General features: G+C 38.6%; 1 protein-coding gene across 3 annotated transcripts in view; it reads right to left on the bottom strand.

Annotated features, from left to right (window-relative positions):
* Positions 1–237: 237 nt before the first annotated feature.
* fblim1 (filamin binding LIM protein 1) overlaps positions 238–16,231 on the bottom strand; it is a 38,417-nt gene continuing 22,423 nt past the window's right edge. The window contains exons 5-8 of one of the 3 annotated variants that reach the window (XM_043675724.2): positions 14,384–14,553; positions 13,521–13,699; positions 9,976–10,129; positions 238–1,102 (exon numbers count right to left, since the gene is read on the bottom strand). In XM_043675724.2, the coding sequence (XP_043531659.2) occupies positions 992–1,102; positions 9,976–10,129; positions 13,521–13,699; positions 14,384–14,553 (614 nt within the window). In that variant the 3' untranslated portion in view covers positions 238–991. The remainder of the gene's footprint in view (positions 1,103–9,975; positions 10,130–13,520; positions 13,700–14,383; positions 14,554–16,231) is intronic. The other 2 variants (XM_043675725.2, XM_043675726.2) reach the window with 2 other exon arrangements.

Below are 16,231 nucleotides of genomic sequence, written 5' to 3'. Positions count from 1 at the left end.
GCTGTGCTGTTCCAGCAATAAAGTTTCAACTTTGATAAACATGAGCATAGATTAGTGGTAAAACAGCGCAATGTCATAACACAATGTATTGTGGTATTACCACAATACAGGGGAGCACATTTAACTGCTGTCAAGATGGCCAGTTAGTTTTCTCAGTCACTGCTTTTTCTTCCAAGGTGACCAATGCCTCCACAATACTCTTTATACCATTGAAAGCTAACACCCAAAGAAAACAACTTTAAGCTTTAAATAGATCATCCCTTTTATTAGTTTAAATGACATAGTCTCATATTGCTTTGTCAATAGAAGCAGAATCAGAGGCTGGTCCATTTCTCTTGCTGTGGAAGAACTTTTTTTTAATAAACTTGTTAAAGTATTAGCAGTTTATACAGAATTACTTTTCAATGAAGAGGATGAGAATTGCAATTCAATTTGTGAAAAGAATTCCAGAAGTAGCATAGTAGATATTATTAGAAATACTAAACTAAATCCTTTTGACAATGGTGATTTGATATAATTAAGAACACTTCATCTTCTGAGAGAATCAGGTGGGCACCAGTTGTCTTCAGTACTTTTGCCAAGTGACCATTCTTCATATGCAAGCCAAGATGGTAGTAGATTCGGTCTTACAAAAATTTACAAGCAGACCCATTGTTTGAGTGTTTTCAATAGAACTTGCTGTTTATAGTTGAGGAGTGGAAGCCTTGGTTAATTTAGTTGTTTACCCTAGTTCAAGCGCATTGATCACAATTATAAAGCTGCTATAGCAGATGCCAATTAAGACCATTACATATTAGGATCCAAGCCTAAAATTTTAGTTTTGCATTGCTTAATATGAGTGGGCCTTGAGCAATAAACTAAACCTAATCAAAATGATCATTCATGGATGTTATTAAGTGTAACTGAAAATGGTGAACCATACCAGGATAAATTTGATTGAAGTTATTTGGCAGTTCACAAAAATAAAATTGCAGCTAATATTCTAGAATCTTCAGGCAGTGGAGCTCGTGCTCTGCAAATAGCAAGTCTTGCAAAGTATGTGCTTATTCAGTGGAAAGCACCCTTCTTCGGTTGCATCAGGAGATAAAAGAAGTCCACATTTCTGTAATACAAAATGTATAAGCAGAATTATGTTTCAACATTTTCACTTGATATACCAATCTTGGCAACTAGCCTCAGTTACGTCCAAATCTAATGATTATTGTAATGAGTCTGGTTTTGATTTTAAAGGCCTGTATGAAAAAAGCTTGGGCAATTTAAAATCTAGTCCCTTGAAGACACTACATGCTTTGAACATGGTTCAAAATTGTACCTAATTCACATTAATTAATTTCTGGACACATTAGGTGATGGTTTACTCAGTATATGACTGCTATACCTGATGTGGGAGTGCTCAATTCTAGCATTAGGTGTCAGAAGTGAGAAACATTTCATCCCTCCTATCGAGCACAATGTTTGTAAAATACCATTCCAATTCACAATGAAATATACCCCATTGTAATACCATGCCTTCATGAACACTCCACTCCAATCTGTTTGTTATTCACCAAAACATCTCCATATTATTGTTTCTCATTTTGCTATGAAGCTTGATGCTTCAACTCATATACAATTCACACATTATGTCCTCTGGATAGCAGTTTGCTGTCAGTTGTGCAGTATTCCAGACTTCATCTCCATCTGCTAGTATTACACTTAGAATAGTGGTTTTAAGTGTTCTGACATTGCTTTTTTACTTTTACTGGGCTTTATCATTCATGCATTGAGCAATGTGTATTTAATTCACCTTATTTTGTACAATATACAATCTTAACTACAAATATAGATGAGATTATGCAGTAGCAAGCCTTTGTATAAGAACCTGGATTAAGCAATTGGTGATCTGAAAATGTAAAGTATTTAACATGTCTGCATAGATCTTTCTCCATGTACAGAGTAGTTGCTGATCATTAACTGGCAAGAAACTTGTGGTCAAGCTGGCAGCTTCTAGTACTGAGGTTAGAATTATAAGCAATATGCTTACAAATCAAAGATTTTCAAGATCTACTCTGGTGGTTTTTGGAGAGAAGGAAACAGTTTCTGCGACTCTACACTTCTAACCAACATAACCATCTGTCAGTGAGGGAGTATATTATCACACTTCAGACAAGATTGTGGCAATGCACTTACCTTATATCTTGCACAAGAGGAATTGTTGGTGTTTTCTATTCATTAAGCAAGGGTCAAAACATGTCAATTATTTAGTGAGCACAACTACTCTTAAAAACAATGGTAAAGGAGTGTGCTTTGTGGTCAAAAACAAGACATCTGGTAAAACCATAGATAATTATATCAGACCATTTGCTCAGTCATGTCTCTGCCAGCTAATCTCATAGTAGCAGGTGAGATTAATTTGCCTCAGACATTTATCCAATTTTTCCTTAAAAGCTGGAACAATCGCTAACCATTTCTTGAGAGAGTCTGCTTTTTTTAGCTTACAGTGTAAATACATTTTCCATAACCTCTGCCCTTACTCCCTTTGGTAGCAAATTTTAAATTGGTGATCCCTCATTATGGACTTCTCAAGCACAAGATGGGCTCTTACTATTCTTCTGTAAAAGTACTTCATTTTTTAAAGACAAAAGATGTTAACTCTTCTTTGTCTTGTCTGTTCCATATAAATAATCCCAATATATCAAGCATCCCCTTGTAATGATAACAAAGACAGAAATTGTGGCAGAAACTCATGCTGCTAAACCTGCTGAAGTTCTCCAGCAATTTCTGTTTCAGGTTTCCAGGATCTACAGTCCTTTGTTTTATCCTTACTATAATTTGTTACCCATGCCACAAATACTGTTGAATTTATATTGTATACTCTCCATGAACACAGCAATAAGGAACCAGTGTAGGCCACTTGCCTCTTCAAGCCTGCTCTACCATTCAATAATATTATGGCAAATCTGATTTTAACTAAATGTTCTTTTTATAGAATGGAACCCCTGAAACTGCAGAAACCAAGATTTGATCAATATATATCAATACTACTTTATACTTGCACTCTTTATTTTTAGAAAACCAAAACTGGATTGATTGTAGCAAAACTGGAATCATTGTGAACTGAGGGAATAGATACACTGGACAAAAGGAAGATGGTTGTGGCTGTTGAAGGTCAATTAACTCAGTTCTTGAATATCTCAAGGATTCCTCAGGATGGTGACCCAGGTCCAACAATCTTCAGCTGCTTCGTCTGACCATCCCTATACAAGGCCATAATGACAGGAGCAGGCCTTTCAGCACCTTGAGCCTGCTCCACAATTCAATAGGATCATGGCCATTGACCCTTGCTTTCCTTACTGATTTAAGTATCTATCTATCTCAGCCTTAAAATATACTCAGGAACTCTAACCCCCACAACTGTGTGGCAAAAACTCAACCCTCAGAAGAAAGTCCTTCTCATTTCAGTCTTAAATTGGCTCCTATTTATTCTGAGACTCTGCCCTCTGGTCCTAAACTCTCCTAGGAGGGGAAATATCTCTCAGCATATACCTTGTCAAGCCCCTTAAAGAATCCTATATGTTTCAATGAGATCATTTCTCATTCTATTAAACTCCACTGAGTAAAATTCAGCCTATTTAACCTTTGCTCATAAGGTAATCCCACCATACTAAATAAGATGATCAGAAGTGGATATGTTCAACGACGATTGCATAACACTGGGCACCATTCATGAATCCTTACATTGAAGCAGTCCCTGTTCAAAAGCAGTAAGACATGGATACTATCCAGGTTTGGGATAACGTGACAAGTGATATCAATGATACACAAATGACAGGAATGACCAACTCTTAAGAGAAAATCTAACCCTTTCTCCCTGATATTCAATAGCTTAACCAATGCTGAATCCACCATCACCAACAACATCTTAAGGGTTACCATTGACCAGAAATAGTGAATCGATAAAGTGTGGAGCTGGAAAAAGCACAGTAGATCAAGCAGCATCAGAGGAGCAGAAGAGTCAATGTTTCCAGTTGGGACCTTTGAATCTGATGAAAGGTTGCAACCTGAAATGTCGACTCTCCTACTCCTGTGATGTTGCTTGAGCTGCTGCACTTTTTCCAGCTCCACCCCTTGACTCTTATCATTGACCAGAAACTGAAAAGGACTAGGCACATAAATAATGTGGCTACAAGAGTAGCTCAGAACCTAGGAACTTTGCAGCAAGTAACTCCCCTAACTCCCTGAAGTGCATTTACAAAAATAAAATTAAGACAATGATCCAGAATTTCTTGACAAAATAAGAAGTTAGTATTGGTCATGTGATTGGATTGTTGTAGAAAGGTATTTGCTTCATTAATGTTCTTTGGGAAATGAAATCTGCTAATCTCTTCTGGTCTGGCCAAAGTGACTTCAGACTCAGGGCAGTGTGGTGAACTCTTAACTGCCCTGAATTGCCTAACAAGCCATTCAATTGTACTCTAAAAAGAACATGTGGTGGGTAGGCAATAAATAATAACCTTGTCACAGCCTGTAATTGAATTTTGAAGAAACTGAGGTTGATGGAATACTAAGGACAAAGAACAGATGCTCTGTGATGTGCTGCTCAAACTGGGCTTTATGAAAACAACTTTTTACCATCTGCTTTGCCAATTAGCTGTATTGAATATATTTAGGTTGTTGTATTTGCACAGTAGATGTTAACTAGACTTGTCACAAAGTTTGTGTCGTCGTGAGCATAAGTAACTTATTAACAACATGATGGTTAATTACTGCCAGTCAACCTCTGGCATTGAATCAATGAAGTGTAGAGTCTAATTCCTTTAGGGGTTATGAGTAGAATTTTAAAAAAAGTCAAATATTTTAAATGTTTACACTTTGGCCTCCCTTTCTCCCTCTATTTTTCTGTAGAAGACTTGAATGTTAATTCAAGCATTCTAATCTTCACTTATTTCTGTCCTTTGTCTGTTTACTTCTTAGTCCTTCAGTCTGATTATTTCAAGAGGTGCACAGTTTGTTTACCTGATTCCCTTGTATCATTATCAGCTTATACTTCTAATCACTGGAGACAAAAAAATGGGCACAAACAAATCTAGCAATAGGTGTTTTTAAATGGACTATAGAGATTCTTGTGGTGCAGTGTCTCCTACTTTTGAGCTAGGAGACCTGGGTTGAGGTCCTAGCCATTCCACGGGTGTGCCTTAACATGTTGGTCTGTTAGCTCAAATGATTAGAGCATGGTGCTAGTAATGCTAAGATTGTGGGTTCAGTCCCACACTGACCAGGTGTAGCATTGGGGTTTGCAAGTTGCAGGTTCACACTTGCAGGGTCGATGTTTGTCATTGCTTTAGGGTGACACGGTGGCTCAGTGGCTAGTACTACTGCTTCACAGCACTAGAGATCCAAGTTTGATCCCTGCCTTAGGTCACAAGCGACCACCTGTGTGGAGTTTGCACATTCTCCCCGTGTCTGTGCGGGTTTCCTCCCACAATCCAAAGATGTGCAGGTTCAAGTGAACTGACCATGCTAAATTGCCCATAATGTTAGATGCATTAGTCTGGGGTGAATATGGGGATGGGAATTGGTTTGGGTGGGTTACTCTTTGCAGGGTTGGTGTGGACTTGTTTGGTTGAAGGGCCTCTTTCCATACTGTAGGGAATCTAACCTAATCTAAAAGATGTCTGGATAGATGGATTAAAAATATCCATACCTTGTAATTTTTTTTTGAAAAAATACCTTTTTAGGGGGCTCCTGCAGTGGAGTGGTAGTGTCCATCCCTCTGAGCAAGGAGGCACAGGTTAATGTCCTACTTGCTCTAGAGGTGTCTCATAATACCTCTGAACAGGTTGATTAGAAAATATCTATGGGAAAAAAAATAGATGGTACTGTCCTTACCTCTGAGTTAGGAGGCCCAGTTTTAAATTCCACCTCCAAGAATATGTCATAACATCTCTGAACAGGTTTATATAGACAATATCTACAGTGAAATTAGGGGCATTAGGTGGATGAAGGTTGAATGGAACATACTCTCATAGCAGGGGTGAATTATAAATAGAACTACACTGCCCTAAACATGCCTTCAGAATAACTGTAAATACAGTAATTGTAGTTTTACTACCACCCAGCATATTTAAAAGATTAGGGCAAAGGAACCAAATACAGTGAAAGTTATGAATGAGATGAGAAGTGTTGGCTGCTTGTGTTTCCTTTGTAAGAGATGTCTTCCTGCTTAAACTTGTAACATTAATTCTTGGAACAACAAAAGATTCATCAGCAGTTATCCAAAATATCCCAAAAAAGTTATAATTACCTCAAGTTCTACCTTCAAGTGTGACTGTCTAGTTTTAAAGGTAGCACTGCCTACAGTTTTTTTTTTAGAAACAGGTTTTCATGTAGAAATTATCAATGTGTTGATAACAGGATGAATTTTGACATCAGGGTGGGACAAACCAATGGTGGGTTAAATAAACTGACTTTTGCCATTAACATTAGTGCAGGGGCAGCAGTGGTTAGCACTTTTTTGCCTCACAGCATCAGGGAACCACATTCGATTCTAGCCTTGGGCGACTGTGTGAAGTTTGCACATTCTCCATTCTCCCTGTGTCTGTACACGTTTCCCCTGGGTGCACTGGTTTCCTGCCACAGTCCAAAGATGTGCAGGTTAGGTGAATTGGCCATGCTAAACTGCCCAGTGTTCAGCAATGTGTAGGTTAGGTGCATTAGTCAGGGGTTATAGGGTAGGGGAATGGGTCTGGATAGGATACTCTTCGGATGATCAGTGTGAATTTGTTGGGCCATATGGCCTGTTTCTACACTGTAGGGATTCCTTGGTAAGGGGGAAGAGAGATGGAGTGGGAGGCAAGGACATTCTCGCTAAGTTTCATTCTGCCTTCAATTGACATCCATCTTCAAAGAGAAAATGATTCAGAGTACAAAAGTACTTTTATCCCCTTCTGAACTCGAAAGCCAATTGTAGAGCCCTAATATCACATCTACCCAGCACAGGCTGGGACTGGAACCTGGGACTTTCCTGGTCTGTATGACTCACTATCATGTGTGCTGTGTTTATTCAGTAAGCAATTTTTGCACTTTGAGCCCTCCAATGTTTAGCTGATACTGCACCATGTGACATTGACTTCAGTCTAAGGGTTGCTCTGCATTCATTTGAATTGATTAATCAGTGTTCAAAGACTAAAAAAATGCATAACAAAATACACAAGCAATGTTTTAGCAATGCATAAATGCTGCAAGTAAGTTGGCAAGTGCCATGAAATTTTTATTTTAAAATATCCTGTATTTATATGGAACTTTCTCACATTCAAAATGTCTCTTTTTCCAAATAATTTCAAATGCAGAGACTATTGCTTTGGGGGTTAACGGAACAGCTATTCTGCAACAGCAACATTCCTCAAACAGGAGTTGAGTGACCTGTTAATTTGTTTTTGCTGATGTTGTTGAGGAAGAAATTTTGGTCAGGATGCAAAGAGAATGTGTACCTCTTCAAATAATGTAATGGGATTGATAAAGTCCATCTAAATGGGCAGCTTAAGTTTTCATCTGAATAGTACCTGTTATAAAAAGTAGCAAGCTCCATGTAATGTCAAGCTAGATTATAAAGGTGGATTTTTTTTTACAAGTGTTCTCTAAATTGTCTGCTGTAATTATGGCAGAAGAGGCTTGGAAATACTAAAGAAAAGTGTAAGTGCTGTTTACATCATTTTTACAGAATTTCTGTAGCTCCCTTGCCAAAGTTATGTTTGATGAACAGGAGAATATTCATAAAAATTCATCCTCTACTTGCCCAAATTCAATTATGGATCAAACCCACAACTTCGTTATTTGGAGGAAAGAGCAAATCCAACATCTGTTTAGGTCACCCTGTCTGACAGTCCTTCCCTAGTGGAAAGATAAATCTACAGACTTGTTCATAAGCCTATTAAGGAATTGACCATAGAAAAATAGGCGAAAGAACAATGTAATTAAATATTCTCTCCCCCCAAAACATCTAGACTTTTCCATCCCACCTCTTTTGAGCCCATATCCTAATTATGAATTTGAACTGCTTGGGGAACATCAGCTAAATGTTTCCATTCCCACACCTTAGAAGACTGAACAGAGTTGCATATTGAGGTCTGTCATTTCCTGTATTATTTCCAGAATTCAACAGCTGAAAATTTTGGCATGCAGCTTTTTCTCGTAATGAGTGAAGCTGAAACTACACAGGAATTTCACAAAGGTCAATTTAGTTCTTCCTGGGTGTGGTGTTGTCTGATAGATGTAACCAAGCTGTATTAACTTTCCATCTTTCCTAGATTGCACTTTTAGCAAAGAGAAGTCACTCACTAAAAAGGTATCTCGGGTTTCCTTGGAAACTAAACTCACGAGACTGGGATATAAATGCAGGGGTTGCCAAACCACTTGTCATTTTTACTTCATCTCTTTAACAGTATATCTTATTGAGCCCTTTGGTTTGCTACACTATACCTGTTCCAGAAGTCCAGTGGTCAGAGTGTGCACATTCATTTGAATGCTGCAATTGAGGCTGTTTTGCTTTGTGTGATGTTGACATTAAAATTGCAAAATCCCATTAGGATTGTGAAAATCAAATTGTACTGAGGTTGTTTAATGGACTAGAACAACGTGGAACACAAAGAAAACTTTCAGTGTTCATCACATTAATACAGATAACCAGAGAATTTCAGCCAGTCAAAACTAAGGCTGGCCGAGAATAGTAAATTTGAAGCAATAGAAAGCATGTCACAAGAAGTCTTTCAGCAATGGTTGCATACTATGTGGACCTGTAAACCTCCTTGGGTTATCACAGGTCAGCTTTGTCTTTATCTGAGTCACATATACACTTGTCATGCAAGTGGGAATAGAGATTTAGTTTACTTTCCTAACTCAAGATCTTGAGGATAAGTATAGTGCCCCAAACACTGCTTAGATGAGATTAATTAACTCTGCAGAGAGACAAAAGTCAAAGCTTGATCTCCATTGTATGTAAAGTTCAACGTCTCATTGAGTTAACTGTCATGACCACAGATCATAACTCCAGATCACGTAAGGACATTTAAGTTCCCACTATATATTTCTTTTAAACAAAATGATACAGCCAAAATGAAATCCGATATAAATCTAGTGGCTTTTGCATGAGAAATTCTGGAATGTCACACCTGAAGCTGTCAAGGAAGCTTCAAAAGGGAGAAATGTACTTTGAGCTGAACTGTAATCCCCTGTGAATATTTCAGATTAAGAACATAATGGTTTTTCAAAAAAAAAGAGCAGCCTTGACAACAAAGTGTGTTTTGTGTGTTTCCTTTTTAAAGCATACACAAGGAGTTAAAAGCCAATTCAACCCTGGCACTAGTGGACTAAGGTGTGCCTAGTGAGCCAAGATACTTGTATAATAGCCTGTATTCAAGAACCAATACACTGTGAAGGTCACAGTTGAAGAAACAACCACTAGTCTTGCTCTGAGTGGTAGAAGCTAGCAAAAAAAAACACAACAAAAGAATTTCAATTAATCTGCAAAGCTAAGAATCTTTAAAATCAACTTCTCGACTATCAACGATCCACTATCTACTTTTCACAAGCAATGCAGCGACTAAACCATACATGTTCTAAATTTTATCTTTTTTGGACTCATTTAACATTTCTAATCAGTGTGTTGCATTATTGTTTCTCTGTACATTTAGTACCTAATATAATTGCTCTTTTGTTAACTCAGAAAAGCCTGATTAAATTGACTCCCTTTAAAACATAAATTCATTTGGTCTGGGAGAATGATATCCTTTGTAAATAAATGTTGTTGTGAACAATTGAAGATGTGGGTGAATAAAGGAGGGAGTGACAGTACATCCCCTCTCACCTGGGAGCTTGACAATGTTAGGCTATTCAGTCTGGAACAGTAAGAATTTGGAAGTTTTGGCCAGGGTCTGATCGCAACAAATATATCCACTTCTAGTAGCGCAGTGAAAGAATAATCATGAGCTTTCTGCTCACCCAGAATCTCTTTGTCTGTATGTAGGATCTCACCTCACATCTGTAGCAATTGACATGAAAGTGGCGCCCAAATAGTTCAATGTTGAGGCACTCCTCCTTTGCAGTTTCTGGTATAATTGGCTTTTCACATACAGAACATTGTGGGGCATATCGCCTGCAGACACAAGAGACAAACATCACAAATCCAATGTATATGGATTTCAGTAAGGCATTTAGATTAGACTAGATTCCCTACAGTATGGAAACAGGCCCTTCAGCCCAACAAGTCCACACTGACCCTCCAAAGAGTGACCCACCCAGACCGATTTCCCTACCCTATATTTACCCCTGACTAATGCGCCAGAGACCCAGGTTCAATTCCCGCCTCAGGCAACTGTCTGTGTGGAGTTTGCTCATTCTCCCCATATCTGCGTGGGTTTCCTCCAGGTGCTCCGGTTTCCTCCCACAGTCCAAAAATGTGCAGGTTAGGTGAATTGGCCATGCAAAATTGACCGTAGAGTTAGGTGAGGGATAAATGTAGGGGTGTGGGTGGGTTGCTCTTCGGATGGTGGGTGTGGACTTGTTGGGCAGAATTGCCTGTTTCCACACTGTAAATAATCTAATCTAATGCACCTAACACCATGGGCAATTTAGCATAGCCAATTCACCTGACCTGCATGTCTTTGGATTATGGGAAGAAACCTGAGCACCTGGAAGAAATCCAAGCAGACATGGGGAAAATGTCCAAACTCCACATAGAAGTCGCCCAAGGTGGGAATTGAACCCAGGTCCCTGGCACTGAGAGGCAGCAGTGCTAACCACTGAGCCACCGTGCCAAGCCAAGGTTCCCCACAATAGGCTCATTAAGAAAGGTAGGAGGAATGGGATACAGGGAAATTTGGGTGTCTGGATACAGAATTGACTGGCCAAAAGAAGCCAGCAAGTGATAGTGGATGGAAAGTATTCTGCCTGGAGGTCGATGACCAGTAGTGTCCTGCAGAGGTTCTTGGGCCTCTGCTCTTTGTAGTTTTTATAAATGACTTGGACCAAAAATTGAGAGGGTAGGTTAGTAAGTTTGCCAATGATACAAAGGTTGCTGGTGTTATAGATAGTGTCGGGGGCTATTGCAGGCTGTAACAAGACATTGACAGGTTGCAGAGTTGGGCTGACAAGTGGCAGATGGAGTTCAACCTGGTTAAATGTGAAGTGATTCATTTTGGAAGGTCGAATTTGAATGCTGAATACAGGGTTAAAGACAGGATTCTTGGCAGTGTTGAGGATCAGCGGGATCGTGGTGTCTATGTACATTAATCCCTGAAAGTTACTACCCGAGTTGACAGGGTTGTTAAGAAGGGGTGTGGTATTTTGACTTTCATTAACAGGGGTATTGAGTTTGAGAGGTGTGAGGTTTTATTGCAGCTCTATAAAATCCTGGTTAGACCACACTTGGAATACTGTATCCAGTTCAGGTCACCTCTTTAGACAGGGTGCAGAGGAGATTTACCAGGATGCTGCCTGGATTGCAGGGCTTGTCTTATGAAGAGAGGTTGAGTGAGCTAAGACTTTTCACACTGGAGAGAAGACAGAAGAGAGAGGTGACTTGATAGAGGTGTATAAGGCAATAAAAGGCATAAATAGAGGAGATAGCAACAGACTTTTCCCCAGGGCAGAAATGGCTGTCATGAGTGGTCATAATTTTAAGGTGATGGGAGCAATCTATGGTCGGGGGAAAGTCAGAGGTAGGTTCTTTACTACCACCGCTGGCGGTATATTCCATGTACCCACCACTCTCTGTGTAAAGTCAGGGACATTTAAGTGACTGCTGGACAAGCATATGAACGGCAGTAAATTGAGGGGTGTGTAGTTCAGTTTGATTTTAGTTTCAGATAAATGCTCGGCACAACATCAAGATGAGAGGAGAGAGATTCAAAAAAGATACGAGGGGCATTTTTTTTTACACAGGGTGGTTCGCATGTGGAATGAACTTCCTGAGGAAGTGGGTACAATGACAATGTTTAAAAGACATTTGGATAAGCGCATGAAGAGGAAAGATTTAGAGAGATATGGGCCAAGATCAGGCAGGTGGGACTAGTTTAGTTTGGGATTATGTTCGGCATGGACTTGTTGGACCAAAGGGTCTGTTTTCCGTGCTACATGACTATGACTATGACTAACATTGTGGCCGAAGGGCATGTACTGTGCTTTACTGTTCTATGTTCTAAAACTATACAGATATTAATAAAAATTATTGTTCTCAGAAACTGTCACAAGATTTTAAAAAGGGATTAATTTACTTCACCCCACTGAATTTTTCCCAAACTTGATTTGGGAGACACACAGGTCCTCTGGGTTCTTGTCACTAACATGTATTCAGATCCAGATAGCGTGCATCAGCAGATTTTTTGACTCGAGACCCAAACCTGATGCTGCTGTCTTTCAACGTCTACAAGCTATTTTTTTTTCAACCGATCATAAGTATGAAAGTGATTTTTCTATTACATTCCTGTTTTAGTTGCAGGCCTGCAAAATTGAGTGAATCTCAAACTATCCACTTATAAGAATGTGAAAATATGACAAATTTCTGTAGTCCCAGGTCAAAGGTATGACATGCAGTCTGAAGTATATTTAGTGACTCCTGGTGGAAGTCTCTTTACAGTGCTAACTTTTACAAATTCACTTTGGATTTTAAAAAGCATATAGACCACTTGACACTGTGATGTCCCAGTTATTTCTGAGCATTATGGAGAACTATTGAATGACATGCATTAGGAGCCATATAACAATTAAGTAATACGTGTTTGTAATAAAATTCTATTAGTGATGTGTAGCAGTAAATATCACAAAACATTGGGAAACCCAGTGTGTGATTGGTCGGTGCAGTAGAACCAAAACGCAACAGTGCCACGTGGAGATGATAAATGGTGTTGCAATCTTATACAAGATGTCCAATTAAATCTGGTTATATTTTGAGTCATCATGAATTGCAAAGGTTACACTATGAATAATTTGCTATCCTTACCTGATTGCTTTCAACAAGGTTGCACATTTGTCGGAAATAGCAAATACAGAAGACTTCTTCAATTTAATGTTTTGACTAACTTATTTATATCAGTACATTTTTCACAATGAAATTTACAAAAAAAACCTAGAATGTACCTCTGGGTAGAGGTGGAGGTAGAATCCCTGGATGCTACTAAGAAACGAGTTGATACAATAATGGCCTTCCTGGATTGTGTATATCTAAATTAATAAATCACAGCTGAACCTTCACTCCTCATATGATAACCAGGGTTGCTGAGGCCACACTATCCTATAAGCTCATCTCAGAGTACAAATTGAGATCAGCACGCTACCATATAGTACATTTATTCACCAAACCATTTCAAAATCAAGGAATGTATAAGAGATGTTAAACAAATCTGCAATACTCAAGGTAAGGCATGGTTTTCCAACTCCAAGCTGAACAGGTGAGAACAAAGCAGACAATGCTGAAATAATCATTTTCATATTCATATTATTTGCTGAAATAATCATTTCAGTACTATGTAGGAATGTTGAAATCATACCTCTGGAAATCTTCGAGGCAGTAAATCTCCTTATCCTTGTTCAGTCCAAAACGTTCACTTCCAATGAGCCGGTTACAGACAACACATCTGAAGCACTCAGAATGGAAAGCCTTATCCATGGCTCTTGTAATCTGATCCATTATTGGTTTTCTGCATTTTTCACATTTCTCCATGGTGTCCTGTAATTTAAATTGTAGCAGAAAATACACAGTAAGCACCCTCACACATTTGAGATGGAGGGAGTCTAAGGCACTATATTGCATACATCGTATCAGATTAGGTCACTTTGTTCAGTCTTTTTACAAACAGTTTGTTCCTTACTGTAGAAAGGATGACAGTGTTTGAAATGGTGCAAAAGGAAAGATCTTATTAGAGTGAATGTCCCACTCTTATCTGCATAATGCATATCCCAGTTTGATCTTTTTCATATTCTGTGTGTCCCATAAAGCACAATCCAAATACCATGTTGAGGCTATTGTACAGAGGATATTTTGAGAGAAAAATAAACTTCCTTTCCCCATGTTATAAGAAAGGAAAGATTTGACTGCCAGCTCCATTCCATCTTCTGGAGGGCATCCAACATGGGAAAATGGAAAAACAATTAATATTCAAGGAGAAATTAACATGACCTTTTAAAAAAGATTGCTAATTTCTCATTCATGTCCTGGTGTGAGGTTAGTGTCTATTCAGTAGGCATAGCGTCATTGTCTGTAATGATGTAACCAAAGCAAATAACATTCCAACACTATCTTAGATTAATAATCATATTACAAGGAAAAAATCAGTGCCTTCTAAAGGAGAGAAGTAGGACCCTTTATAAAAAGAAAATAAGCTATTCAATATGAAAGAAATAGCTGCTGTACCCGGTAGCAGGAGTCACAGTGAGGGTTATCATCCAAATTGTAATAGATTTTTCCCACCAGTTTGCACTGACATTTTCTACATTTCAAGCAATCCTCATGGAATATTTTGCCCATGGCTTCAACGACTGGTATTGTTGGTGGAATAAGCCGGTTGCAAAATGCACAGATATCTAAGAGAGGGAGAAAACTGTGGCATTAGCTTACAGAGATTAGCATGTCCCAAGAGAATCAGGGTTAGGTGGTTGAGAGGTGACCTTATAGCAGTTTATAAAATAATGAGGGGTACAGATAGAGTTAATGGTAGTTGTCTTTTCCCTAGGATGGGGGATTTCAAGACGGAGGGCAGAATTTTAAGGTGAGAGGAGAGAGATTTAAAAAAGACATGAGGGGCAATTTTTTTTACACTGGGTGTTTTACGTGTGGAATGAAGTTCCTGAGGAGGTGGTGGATGTGGGTACAATTGCAATGTTCAAAAGACATTTGGATAAGTGCATGAAGAGGAAAGATTTAGAGAGATATGGGCCAAGATCAGGAAGGTGGGACTAGTTTAGTTTGGGAACATGGACTTGTTGGACCAAAGGGTATGTTTTCCGTGCTGCGTGACTATGACTATGACTCTACTGCATCTCAGCCTAATTACAATAGAGATAATAATATTTTAGTGCCCGATAAGGAATCCTGGGCTAACAGATTCCAGTCAGGCTAAGATTCAAAAGGGTAGCACATTTTGGACAGGTCAAGATTCATAAAAACTTGCAGAACTCTGCAGGCCTCACAGAAACTAGGGGCCTCAACCTTGCCAAAACTAATACACACTCTCAGCAGGACACTATTTAAGTAGCCACATGAGATAAGGTACTCAGCATATGAGAAACCACAGCTGAAAATCTAAGTTTCATACATTCTGTGGTTTTCCCTTTCCTTTAGAAACCTAGTTCCCATGCTCTGACACTTCTCCCTCTATCTTTTTAGTCTTCATTAATCTTTTGAAGTCTTATTATACCTATTGCTTTAGCAAAGCATTTGATTATCCAAACCGATACGCCATTATTTCTTTTACATCTCTACAAAGCCTTCTAACGTGTTTTTCACTGTTTAAGTTTCTAATTTAGGGGAGTGGCGTGGCCTTGTTATTAATGCTGGTAATCACTGCATTTTCTAGCAATATTCAGTGCTGCTAAAGATAATTAATTTTTCACCACAAATTGTTAGCATTGTTTTGAAGCCAACAATTCAAATGGGGTTTGTTTGGTTTTAGCAGAGAAGTCAAAAACATAATTTAATGTTGCTGTATTTTCTGTACTAGTTTTAGTTAAGGAACTAAAGTTATTTGTACTGCTCTCTAGAATCACAACCCTCTATTACAGAGCACATGTTTTACTGAACTTTTTTTTGTGATCACTAAAAGAACAATATTTCTGTTTAGGGAGATTAAATATATTCCATTTCATACACCCAATTACCATTACCAGACATGCTCAGATCTAATAAAGCAGGAGTTAAATAAAACATAACATTCCTTCTCTACTTTTCCAACAAAATGTGTGTTTATTTTTACTCCAAAAGCTAACTCTTGGACCACAGTGATGGTCTTCTATTTACGCCACATAATGAGCATTACAATATAGTTGGTAGGATATTACGGGTGTACATTCTCTACAACTTGGTTCAAGTAGTATAAACATGTTGAAGATTTTCAACAGTCTCAGGTGAACAGATAATCCAATATTGTCAAACAGAAGTTGTCCATTTGCCATTGCAGCAGGACCACCCTATTTTAGCATTCATGCACTAAGCAAGCATATGTATATAGTCACACAATAAGTGTCTATTTGCTCAACAATTACC

Source organism: Chiloscyllium plagiosum, unplaced genomic scaffold (genome assembly GCF_037043375.1).
Source record: "Chiloscyllium plagiosum isolate Xiang-an unplaced genomic scaffold, Cpla_swu_hap1 HiC_scaffold_37, whole genome shotgun sequence".
Classification (NCBI taxonomy): domain Eukaryota; kingdom Metazoa; phylum Chordata; class Chondrichthyes; order Orectolobiformes; family Hemiscylliidae; genus Chiloscyllium; species Chiloscyllium plagiosum.
This window is presented reverse-complemented; position numbering and strand designations above follow the sequence as displayed.